General features: G+C 43.1%; 1 protein-coding gene across 1 annotated transcript in view; it reads right to left on the bottom strand.

Moving 5' to 3' along the window:
* Positions 1 to 12,966, bottom strand: part of ITSN1 (intersectin 1) — a 2,682,533-nt gene that overhangs the window by 2,365,058 nt on the left and 304,509 nt on the right. Inside the window, exon 6 of the mRNA XM_044072770.1 lies at positions 10,995 to 11,058. Coding sequence (XP_043928705.1) covers positions 10,995 to 11,058 — 64 coding nt within the window. The remainder of the gene's footprint in view (positions 1 to 10,994; positions 11,059 to 12,966) is intronic.

The following is a 12,966-nucleotide window of genomic DNA, read 5'->3' as shown; positions in this document are numbered from 1 at the left end:
TTGTTACAAAATAAGGAGAATCTCTCAAAAAGAGAAGAGGTATAATTGCAGGGTGCTAAAGGAAAAAGAAAAAATAAGGAAATACCTGACTGCTCTTAAGCAACTGTTTTCGATAACTGTAGAGCACAAAAACTTTTGGCACAATGACTTGGGCAACAGAAAGTGGAAAGGGCTGGTACCAAACTTCAAGAGCCTAATAATCAAGAAAATGAGAGATCCTGTAGAAGTATTAAAGGAATTTCGGAAGTTTTATGAAAATTTGTAGAAAGCAGAGAAGCGGGGAAATCAAGAAAACCTACAAATGGAAATATTTATGGAAGCCTTAAATATGCCAGTGTTAGAAGTGGATGAGGCTCAACAACTAACCATTAAGATATGACGAAAAGAGATAAAAAAATGTAGATATAGGACCATTAAGATAGGAGAAGAGATAAAAATGGTGACATATAAACAAAGTCTCAAGGGATAGATGGTATTCCAGTGGAAGTTTTGGAGCTAGGAGGGAATGAAATGATAAGTCTCTGGAAGGTTTTGTTTAACAGTTTTAAAAGGAGGGGTAGGACCAACATCACGGAAAAAAAATATGGTGGCTGTAATACCTAAAGATGTTAAAGACCCATCTGATCCAACTCTATATATGCCCAATTCAATTTTAAACCATGATTATAAAGTGTTTATGTCTATAATGGCTAAAGAATGGCAAAGGTGGTGCCAAAATTAATAGACATGGACCAATGTAGTTTTGTGAAGGAGAGGTAAACGTTTGACATTAACAGAACAATGAAGATTCAGAGGGAAGCAGAATGTAAGAAAATACTGCTGGGGTTTGATCCAAAGAAAGAATTTGACAAAAGTAAGCTGAGATTTTATGAATAGGGCAATGAAAGCATTTGAAATTCCTGACAAAATAATAAGGTTATTTAGAAGGATATATGAGGGAGCAGAGGCAAAAATCAAAGTGGGATAATTCCACTTTGATAAGTTGCGTCTGAACTGAGGAAACAGACAGGTGTGTCTTTTTCATTTGTTATTTGTGTTATACTTAGAACCATCGGCAAAGAAAATAAAGGACTCAAAAATTCAAGGATATAACTGGCATGGTGTTCAAGAAAAGTTGGCTTTATCTGCAGATGTTATTTTGTACCTGATGAAAGCAGAAAAGGACATCTCAGTGTTCTATAATATTCTGTCACAGTTCAGGTTGTTTCCGGGAAATAAAATTAAAGGCTAAAGTTATAAACTATGGAACCACACAGGAATTGGTTGAGCAAAACCCAATTTATGGAGACATGATTATATTAAGTATTTAGGAGTATGGATTAAAAAGGATTCAGTTATGGGAGCTAAGGATATGTGGGAGAGAGTAAACAAAACATAATACAAAAACTGAGAAACTGGAAGCTATCGCCTAATGATAAGTATATAGCAAGATACAGACAGTAAAAATGTTTTTAGTCTTCTTAGTTTTATACACAGGTCAGGCATATGTTTATCAACCAGAGAAGTAGTTATGGATCATAATAAAGTGTTGAAGGATTGTATTTGGGAGGGGAAGAGGGCAAGAGTCAAGTGGGATAAACTGATCCTCCCAACAGAGCAAGGTGGTTTAGGATTACCTGATTTGAAGGAATATTTTAGAGCTACACAGTTGAGGCTCTTACACATAACAAAAGCAGAAAGCTACAATTCAAAGTAGAAAGTGCTAATGATGAAGCTGTAGATAATTCACGAAATAAGGAAAGAATGGAATTTTGGAAGCAGATCCATAAAGAGAACAACAGTCATAGAATATTATATTCATAAAGGAGCAGAAAGTATACTAAGAACTAAGCCAACATAGGAATGGAGAAAGTAGCTTCTGCTGAAAGGGATGACTGTAATTAGGGATATAGAGAACAGATAAGAAAGGGGCTTGAATTTACTGGAGGAAGCAGGCAAAGGAACCAAGATATTGTAAACAAATAATTAGAGAAGGAAAGATAAAAGAATGGGAAAAGCCCAAGGCGACATTTGGTGTGCAAGCTAGTGATTGCCTTCCTTATCAGGGATTGACAAGAGTATAGACAAAGAGAAAGAATAAGAAGTTATGTACCTACCATAACGTTCCATGTTAGTTGTCTTCTTCTCGCCTTCTTTCTTGCTGGATGGGTTCAGAGCCGATCCTCGGCTTCGACTTGGCCTTCTACTAAAGCTTGAGAGCTATTTACTGGCTCGAGGCCTCCCCATATCCCACAATGCTTGGCGCTAGATACCCAGATCTCGTTTGGCAGAGCTAACACCATAGAAAAAATTTTTAAGGAAACCTGTCCAAACTACAAGGTTTACCTACAGTACTAAAACAGAGGAGGACGTAACCCAGATAAGACTCAGCCAGAGGAAGAAGACCTCAAAAAGGGACTCTTCTCGGTCTGTCCAGGCTAGGGGGATGGAGGGTGGGACGCAAAAAAGAAGGCGAGAAGAAGACAACTAACATGGAACGTTATGGTAGGTACATAACTTCTTAATGTTAAGTTGACTATCTCGCCTTCATTCTTGCTGGATGGGACAGCGTCCCTAGCACCTTAGTCCTGGGTGGCTCATCGAAACAGACTCTTGAGCACAGTGGAACCAAAATCAGCTTGACTCCTAGAGGCCATATCCAACTTATAATGTGAAATGAAAGTATGAAGAGTGGCCCATGTGGCTGCAGCACAAATAGATTCCATTGGTAGTCTTGCTTGAAAAGCTACCGAAGTAGCTAACGCTCTGGTGGAATGAGCTTTTGTTTTTGTAAGGAGTTCTTTATGTCTCAGTTGATAAATCAAAGTAATAATAGAGGCCAACCACCTGGATAAGGTTACTTTAGAAATTGGCAGGCCCTGTTTGCCCAGAGCATAGGACAGGAAGTGTTGGTCCGATTTTCTTGTTTGTTTAGTCCTATCCAAATAAAAACGTAATTGCCTATGAACGTCCAATTGGTGTAACTTTTGTTCAGCTTTGTTCGAATAGTTCGGAAAAAAGACAGGTAGATCAACAGCCTGACTCAGGTTTGTCTCGGAAGGTATCTTGGGCAGAAAAGAAGGATTAGTCCCGAGTGAAACTCTAACATTGTGAAACACAAGATAAGGAGGAAGAATACAGAGGGCTTGAAGTTCCGAAACTCTCCTAGCTGAGGTGATGGCTACTAAAAAGAGAGTCTTCCAGGAGAGTAATTTTAAGGAACAGGAGGCCGCAGGTTCAAAAGGAGGGAGAATCAAGGAAGCTAATATCAGGTTTAAATCCCACGGAGGCGGGGGATGTCTGACCGGGGGCCTAAGTAAAATAGTCCCTTTAAGAAAGGCCTTGCAAAGTTTGTGGAACATGATGCTAGTTTCTGACAGGCCAGGGTGGAAATTTGCGATAGCAGCCAATTGAACCCTAATGGTGGCAGACGAGGAACCAGCTCGAAAGTTCTGCTAAAAAATCTAGAACGTGATGAACAGGGGCTGTAAAGGGGTCTATATTTCTAGCCTCTGCCCAGAAAGAGAAACGTTTCCACTTACTAACATAAGTCTTCCTGGTAGTAGATTTGTGCGAAGAAAGGATGATTTCACGCACCGGCTGAGAAATATGTGGAAGCCTGGCTAAGGTTGGAAGTGGAGCAACCAAGCTGTGAGGTTGAAAGACTGAAGGGATTGGTGCAGCCCGCCCGACTGATGGACCAAGAGGTCTGGCACTGGGTCCTGATTCCAAGGCTGCTCCAGCAGGTGATGATGCAGGAATGGGAACCAAATTTGTCGAGGCCAGTAAGGGGCAATGAGGATCATCCTGGATCCCAATGCGGTCGCCTTCTGAATTAGTTTGGGAATTAGGGGCAAAGGTGGGAATGCATACAGAAGACCCCAGGGCCAATCGTGAACTAGAGCGTCTCTGGGGGAGTGGCCAGGGAGGGGGAAGAGAGTGAAGAAATCATCGCACTTGCTGTTGAGAGGAGTTGCGAAAAGGTCGCAGCAAGGTTGACCCCATCTGCGGAAAATTTTGTCCGCTACTGACTGATTGAGAGACCACTCGTGAGGCATGAGAATAGCTCTGCTTAGCCTGTCCACTATGACGATGGACTTCCCGGGGATGTGCGTTGCTATCAGAAACCATTGAGAGGAGATTGCCCACTGCCAGAGTCTGAGCGCTTCTCGACATAAGGGATAGGACTTGGTTCCGCCCTGCTTGTTGATGTACCACACTACAGACATATTGTCTGTTTGAATTGCAATAGTCCCGGTGGGTAGAGAGTCCTGAAGAGCTTGCAATGCTAAAAGTACCACTCTCATCACCAAGACGTTTATGTGCAGGTGGTACTGTAGAGGTTGCCAAGTGCCCTGGACAGTCCTGCCCTGAAAATGCCCCCCCCCCCACCCGATCAGGGAGGCATCCGTGGTCACCGTGGCAACAGGAGGAGGAAGAACAAACGGTCTGCCCTGAAGTACTAGAGGGGAGACCATCCACCAAGCCAGGTGGTCTTTGCATGATTGAGTGATTATTATGTTGTGAGACATCAGAAGTTGTTGAAAAGACCATTGGGTAAAAAGCATCCACTGAAGAATCCGCATGTGAAAACGAGCCAGGGGAAGTAATTTGATTGCTGCTGCCATGAGACCCAAAGTTTTCAGTACAAATCTGGCCTGAATCCTCTTGCACTGTAGTAAGACCTGCACATGTCGGCGAATGTCTGATACTCTGTCTAAAGGAAGTTTTGCAGACAGCTCTTTTGTATTTAATCTTGCGCCTATAAAGGTTATAGATTGACAAGGCGACAATGCAGACTTTTCAAAATTTATTGAGATACCTAGCTCGGAGCAAGTTTGGATGGTATAATCCCTGGCTCACAGTAGCTGATGCCTGGTGGAAGCAGTAAGGAAGCCAGTCATCTAGATATGGAAACACCTGGAATCCTCGCCGTCTCAGGTGAGCCGTAACCACTGCCATGCATTTGGTGAACACCCTGGGGGCTGTGGTGAGACCAAAGGGCAGGGCTCTGAATTGACAGTGACTGGCTCCCAGCCGGAAGCGGAGAAACCTTCTGGAGCGTCTGTCCATTTTGATATGGTAGTACGCATCCTGAAGGTCTATGGAGCACATCCAATTGTCCTGACCCAAAAAAGGTAGAATGGACTGAAGTGTGACCATCCAGAACTTCGTTCTTTGAACAGATTTGTTTAACCTGCTGAGATCCAAAATGGGTCTCCAGTCCCCTGTCTTTTTTGGTACCAAAAAGAACTTGGAGTAAATCCCGGATCCTTGTTGGTCTGCTGGGACTGGCTGGATGGCCCTTTTGTTTTTAGCAGTTTTGAAATTTCTAGCACTGCTTGTTCCCTTAGACTGGGTGGAACATCTGGAAGGGACCAGGTTGTTTGTACAGGGGTGTGGACAAAGGGGATTTTGTAACCCTCAGATATGATGGACCATACCCATTTGTCTTGTGTAAGGAGTTGCCAGGCTTCTGGGTACAGTGACAATCTTCCCCCGACTGCCTCCGAAGGTGGACAGTCGGGCAGCCCCTCAGGGGTGCTGAAAGGGTTTGTCAGAGAAAGACTCTCTGCTACCCTGATTTTGCGGACCCCCTCTGCCCCTCGGGCAGCGTCTATTATTGTTCCCTCCTCTGCCCCTGGAGGGAAACTCACCACGTGTGTCAGGAACGACTCCCTGGGGTTTCTGAAACCACATTTTTCCACTCTTCTGACCTTTAGGGTATGGTCTAGAGGGAGTAGAAAAATGGACTCCCATAGCACAGAGAGTCTTGCCTTCCTGCTCACACCTGGTAAGGGTATCCTTCACCTGTGGTCCAAACAGAGCCGAACCATCGAAGGGGGTATTGGTGAAGGATGCCTTAAAGGTGTCAGCAAAGTTACATAACCGCATCCAGGCATGTCTTCTCAAAGCCACGCCTGTACCTGCGGCCCTACTCGCCCCATCGGCTGCATAAGAAATGAGCCGCATGGAGGAGTTGACGATAGAGTTAAGGGTCGCCAGTTGGGAGTTGATCTTATCCTGAGCCCCCGCAGCTGATGGATCCTGAAGGGCATCACCCAGTTCCTTGAGAAGATCCCTTTGAAGGCGGGTGAAATGGCACAGATAATTCAGTGACCGCATGGAAAAGGTCGCTGAAGAAAACATCCGCTTCCCGTACCTGTCCATTGCCCTAGACTCTTTATTAGGTGGATGGACAGGCACCGAAGGGTCAGCCAACTCCTTCTTAGTGGCTGCTGCCACCACCATGGCATCAACAGGGACACCTTTTGTCAGAAATTGTTTTGTCGGGTGGGGCTGTAATGAACTTAGTGGGCCTGCGGGGAGTTGGTTCCACTGTGTCCGGGGCTGACCACGCCCTTCGAGCCACCACTTCCATGAGCGGGTCGAAGGGTGGAGACACCCAGGAGGTGGAAGGGCGAGAACCAAACGCGTCCAGATACACCGACTCGTCCTCGGAAGGGTTAAGGGCAAGTCCAGTTCCCCCTCTGCTTAAGGATCTCTAGGATGTCTGAAAAAGAGACATCCTCAGAGGGGGATCTTGGGAACCCTTCCGAATCCTCCAAGTCGGTATCAGACGTGACTGACTCGGGGGAGTCAACATATTTCCTCTTACATTTTCTCTTCTGAGGGGGCTCTTCTGAATGATCAGGGGAGGCCTCGGAAGAGGAAGATACGCCCAATGGGGCGGCCTGGAGTGTCTGTTCTCCATGCTTGGGGTCAGGAGGATTGACAGAGACCGATGCAGGCACCATGGGGGAGGAGCCGAAGGGGCCGATCGAGGAGCTGACACAGGAGTCAGCATGCTCCTCATGACCTCGAAGGCGCCCCTGTCAGGCAGAGCAGAGGGTCCCCGCTCCGAAGAGACGTGAACCCCTCCCGGCACCGAGAGGGACTGCTCCGAGGCCGATGTCGGGGCAGACCTCACCTGCACCGAAGCCCCGAGAGGGAGAACGGGGTCGGACAAGGGTCCGATGCCGCTCGCCCCCTCGGAGCCGACGAGGGAGCCCCGGCGCCCAGATCCCTCCAAGGAAGGAACCAATGAAGAGATCGGAGCCAACGAAGGAGCCAAAAGGTATGGTATCGGCTCCAACATTTCCAAGATTCGAACCCCAACCAGCTCTGTCTCCAAAAACAAAAGGGGAGTCAGAGGAGGAACTGCTGAAGACAACGGGACAGCCACAGTCTGTTGAGAACGGCTGGTTAACATCTTGGCTAGGGCCTGCGATTTAAGTAGTCTACTGACCACCCTTCTCCAAGTCATGGTCGGATAACCTGGAAGACCGAGAGGAGTGGGACCTATGGCTTCGTTCCGACTGAAGCAACGGTGACCTCTGAGCCGAGCGAACCGATTCTAGGGAACGGGACCTAGAACGTTTTTGACCCAATGACTGTTCCGACAGTAAAGTTGGAGCCGATTGAGGTCTAGAGGTGTCGGCTCCAGCCGTAACCAAAGAGGAGGCAAATGCTTCACCCGGCGAAGGCTTCAAACTGGGAGCCGACGGCTTGGCGGGCTTTGAGGATTTCCCCGACTGAGGCTTCGCCGGGGATCCCTCTGGCTTGAGTAGGCCTCTCAAGATAAGCTTGTTCCTATGCTCCTGCAGGACTCTCGGGCTGAAGGCATGACAAACCGAGCAGGAGTCCTGCAGGTGTAGGGAACCCAAGCAATAAAAGCAAGAAGTGTGACCGTCTGTCAGAGACATCTTCTGACAGCACGAGTCACACTTCTTGAAGCCTGAAACTTTGGTATCCTTGGACATACTGGCCCGGGGATACCAAAGAGAGAAAAATTACACTAGTGCTTAAACAAGGCACACAGACACACTCACACACCCGCACTAGATAAGCTAACAATAATAAGCAGAAAAAGACTATCACTATCACCCAACTTAATAATAATACAACAACAACCCCAATAAAAATATACAAAAAAAAAAAACTAGAAGGCTAAACACTACTCCTATAAGTACAACAAGGGGGGGCTAGCCACTAATAGAGAAGAAACAAGGGGGGGGGTAGAAACTAACAAAAAACGAGTTTCCTAAGTGGGACTAACCAGGGGATACACAGTATAACTATACAAGTAAAGACAATCTAACTCTAAGAAAAATACAGTTAAATATTAACTGAAAATAGAAAAAAGGATTAATACGACCTGAGCCAGTAAAAACGCAACCTCGTAGCTGAAGTGGCAAACGAGATCTGGGTATCTAGCGCCAAGCATTGTGGGATATGGGGAGGCCTCGAGCCAGTAAATAGCTCTCGAGCTTTAGTAGAAGGCCAAGTCGGAGTTGAGGATCAGCTCCGAACCCATCCAGCAAGAATGAAGGCGAGATAGACAACTTAACATTAGGAGAATCTTAAATGAAAGACCTGCACTGGTTGAGTTTTTAGATGAATCTAAAACAGAAGCTGCTTTTGAAAAAGGGTTAATTAATGGGGCAAATAAAAAATTGCACAATAGCTACAGGAATCAATTAGAAGAGGTCAGAAAAGATGGGAAGAGAGATCATATATGCAATTCACACAAACAATGGGAGGACATATGTATGGCTCTCTAATATGCAACAAAATCTAGATGACTTATGTTTTTTGTCTGGACATGTTTGCATAGATACGTGTATACCCAAAGCAGACTCCAAATAATTTTTCTTCAGGTAAATAGCAAATACTGGTGGTGTGATGAGGAAGAAAGAGACACCTGGGAGCATATGTTTTTGGAGTGTAAGGAGTCAGCAGAATTTAAAAATTCCCTACCAAGTACTCTGTCAGGAATACTAGGCAAGCAAATGAGTGCAACTAAAGAAACTTTTTTTTTTTTAGTTGCAATGCAGGATCTGAATTGCCTAGACATAGTAACGTCTTGCTATTTTTAATTCTGGAGGCTGCCAAAAAGCAATTACTAGAAAATGAAAACAAAATCTAAACCAACTGTACTTGAAGCAGTGAATATTGTAACAGACAAAAGAACAGGAAGTATATCTTTAGAAAGTAAAGGAATACATTACATAAAAAAACAATGGAAATTAAGGTAACACATGCAAAAAAATGTTTTGGAGGATGAATGAGGTTTAACAGAAGGCAAGAAATGAATAATTTATGCAATGTTGTTTGGATTATAGGGTACATAATATTTGTGATGTATAACATTTCTAAATGTGAACTTGTTAAGATGGGTTGATCACTTTTATATAAATCGAAATTTGCCTATGTCACAAGTGATAACTCAATAAAGGTGTTTAAAATAAAAAAAAAATCTTGCTCATAACCTGTGACCTCATCTGATCCTGCTGCTTTCCCAGACTTAAATTCCTTAGCACTGCTCTTAATTCTTGAATGGGGTCTTTTATAATGGGCTTCTTCTGGGGTAGTACAGCGTCTGTGAGGCATTCTTCAATCAGACGCTGCTGGAAGTACTCCTGTCTGCCACTGATTTCCTATTGACTGGTGAGCAGCAGATTGTTACTAGCATCACTTAAGGGTGTTGGACTATCTCTTCTTTATCTTTCTGTCTTTTGAAAGTTTCTTTGAGCCATGTATTGGGTCACATTCCAGAAGCTGGTACAGTGCCTCTGATGCCTTGTTCTTTGCTACTGCAACTCCTCTCTTAGCCTCTTTGTTAACCCACTAGTATTCCTTTTCAGCCTGGTCAGTTTTTAGCTCACACTTTTTACTGCACTTTGCCTTTCTTTTGACAATTTCCTGAATTTATGCCTTCTACCACCAACTTTCCTTATCAGCATGAAAGAAAATAAAATTTATCAATTATAACAAGTGGTAAACGTGCATGTGCATGATGCAGCATGCCAAAGTTCACTTTAATTCAACTCAACAGTTCACAAGAGGAGAACTAATCCAACGCAGGAATGAAGAAAGGAGATTTTGCCAAAAGGAATAACTGCAAGTAGGGATACAGCAAACAGGCAAGAAGGATCTGCAGAAAACTGGAAAAAGAACCAATACACTGGAAGCAAATAACTAGAAAGGGAGTGGGATAAGGCCAAGAAGTTTGGACTGTAGATTACAGACTGCCTTCCCTACCAGGGAATGATATCACAGTATAGGCAAAGATAAAGGGATAGGAGAGTGCTAATGTAAAGACAGGCTCTTGGAGACTTTTAAAGGAGTCTAGAAAAGTTGTCAAAAAAAGGAGTATCAGTATAGGATATAAAATACAACATGATAATTATAAGAATCACTCGGACAATGTTAGAAAAGGTTGAGAAGAGAAACTGGAAAAGCAATTTACAAAAATAATGGGAAGATACCCATATAGCTCCCAAGTATACAAGAGAGCCCAGAAGGCTTACAATTTTTGCTTAGCTGTGCCTGCATATGTATTTTTATACCCCAAGCAGACTCCAGAGATTTTTTCCCTTAGGTAGACAGCAAATACTGAAGGTGTGATGAGAAACAGAGAACTGCGAACATGTTGAAAGGAGTTTAACTGGTTAGCAGATTCTAAAAATTCCCTAGCGTTTATTCTATCAGAAAAGTTGGTGAAGCAAATGGCTGTAACTAAGGAAATGCTCCCTTTGAGCTGCAAAACAGAACCCGAATTGCCTGGACATACAAGGCCTTACAAAGTTTGATACCGTTGGCTGCCAAAAAGCAATTTCTGGAAAAGGAAAATCAAAATCTAAACCAAAAGTTAACTTAAGTACTAAATACTGTACAGGAGATAAATGAACTGGAGGAGGGAATCTTTAGAAAAGGGAAACGGCAAACATAGAAATAATAATAATAATAATAGTAATAATAATGTTCACGAAGAGGAGTGAAGCAGAAGCTGAGCAATTTATGTAATGTTGGAGTGAATTATGATTGTTAAAAAAAAAACATATGCAATGTATAATGCATGAAACAAGCAAAGAAATGTTGCTATGGTTTGCTTTCTTTTCCATTAATGCATGTGCACACCTATGCTATAAAGATGCCAGAAAAAAACTATGTTAGTGTAAGAACATCACCAAAACTCAAGTTGTCAAATACTGTAAATAAAGGATCCTTACCATATTGTAGCTAGCTGAGTCTGATGTAAACTTGACTGCATAAGGATTGTTCTTGCTTGAGGTCCTACAATTGGAGGTAAAAAAAAAACAAAAAAAAAAAAACATGTAACTAAGTTAATGTAAACTCTGCTACACCTTCCTAAATAGGAATAAGAGTAAGAACATATCAATTACAAATGAAAAAACAAAGTATAGGCTTGGCTACCTTTGAGAAGTACATTCCATGTTCAAATAAAAGAACGTTAAGGTCATTTAACATAATGACAGATCTGTCAGAAGACATTCATCTTCAGAAACCAAAATTTGTGCAGTAGACATTAGAACTGCTCATTTGCTAAATATTCCCTAGGCTGCCATCTCCACTACTACTTGCTATTAATACCCTCAACAGCAAGTCTTCTATCCATTCATGCTAAAAAAGCTCAACAGCCACAGGCCACCAAAAGTTTGTCTATCAGCACCATAAGTGTTACATGCTCATTACATTCTACATTCATTGCTCCTTTTAGAGCATCTTACCTTAATTTTGTATGAAAATACACTTAGAAATCTTCCCTTTTCTCTTTGTCCCAAGCCCATTCCAGCTAAAATGTAGTTTACTCTATATGCATCTCCAACTGTGTCCCTAACTTGTGGAAAATGGCACACACTATCCCCATACATAAAGGAGGCAATTCCACTGACATTACAAATTTCAGTCCCATAGCCATCCTGTCTCCCCTCTCAAAAATCCTTGAAAGATGTATTCATCAACAATTTCTCCACTATCTCTTACAAAATAAGCTAATTACCAATATGCAACATGGATTTCGACCAGAACACAGCACCTCTACTGCGTTACTATCACTTACAGTGTCAATAAAGCTTGCAACCCTAATAAACTTGTATCTGCCATATTTCTAGACCTATCAAAAGCCTTTGACATGGTCTCTTCTCACAGTAAACTCCTCAATCAATTTTCCACCCTGGGTCTTGCATCTCCATCTGTTCAGTGTTCTCTAGCTAACTTGCCAACAGACGATCCATCTCCACATACCTTCAAACTTCCACAGGAGTCCCACAAGGATCCTTCCATGGCCTTCTACTTTCAATATTTTTATCAATATGCTACATTTATCTTCTTGCAAAGGCACTTTGATTCAATATGTAGATGACTGTACCAAACACCTTAACACACCTCCAAGAAATCACTCAACAAGCTGTCATCTCTATTGAACCCTGGCTTACAATGGCACAACTTCTACACAACCCTCAAAAAAACTAAAGTCGTCCTCTTTACCTCAAAATCTCACATCCATAACAAAGCATGTTTCAAAATCTTTTTGGCAAATGGCACTGAAATCGAGTTAGTCCACCATACCAACTATTAGGAGTCATAATAGATAATGATCTTAAATTTGACCTCCACATCCAAAACAATATCAAGAAAACGTATCAAAGACTAGGCATGCTATACAGAAGAGACAGTTATGTACTTACCATAACTTGGAATCTGTGCTATCCAGTGTCATTATTCATCACAGATGGGTCTAGGATCTGACCTTGATCCGAGCCGGCAACTTCTCAGACAGATCCAGAGCTCAAACTCCTCCCCTTCCCATAATCCCATGCTACCTTCTAACCCTCAGATCGAGTCTGCTAAATTAGTTGAAACGCACAAAAAAAACTGCAACAGAAGCCAAATACTTCTCACCAAATACAAGCCATTTTACCTCACCAGAACCCCCAGAAAAAAGAGGGAAGGAGGGTGAGAATGTGATGAAAGATGACACTGGATAGCACAGATGACAACTCTCCATCTGATGCTATCCTTGTCATTATTCGCCACAGGTGGGTCAGAGTCCCCAGCTACTATGTACCCTGGGTGGTCTCAAGAAAGAATATGCCGGAGCATGGAGGAACCAAAAGAGGCTCTGTTCCTAGACACCAAATCCAATTTGTAGTGAGAAATGAAAGTTTGTGGTTTACACCA

The sequence above is a fragment of the Protopterus annectens genome, chromosome 5.part1 (assembly GCF_019279795.1).
Source record: "Protopterus annectens isolate FY-2018-M chromosome 5.part1, PAN1.0, whole genome shotgun sequence".
Classification (NCBI taxonomy): Eukaryota; Metazoa; Chordata; order Ceratodontiformes; family Protopteridae; genus Protopterus; species Protopterus annectens.
Note: the sequence above shows the minus strand (reverse complement) of the source record. Positions and strands in the feature narration are given on the sequence as shown.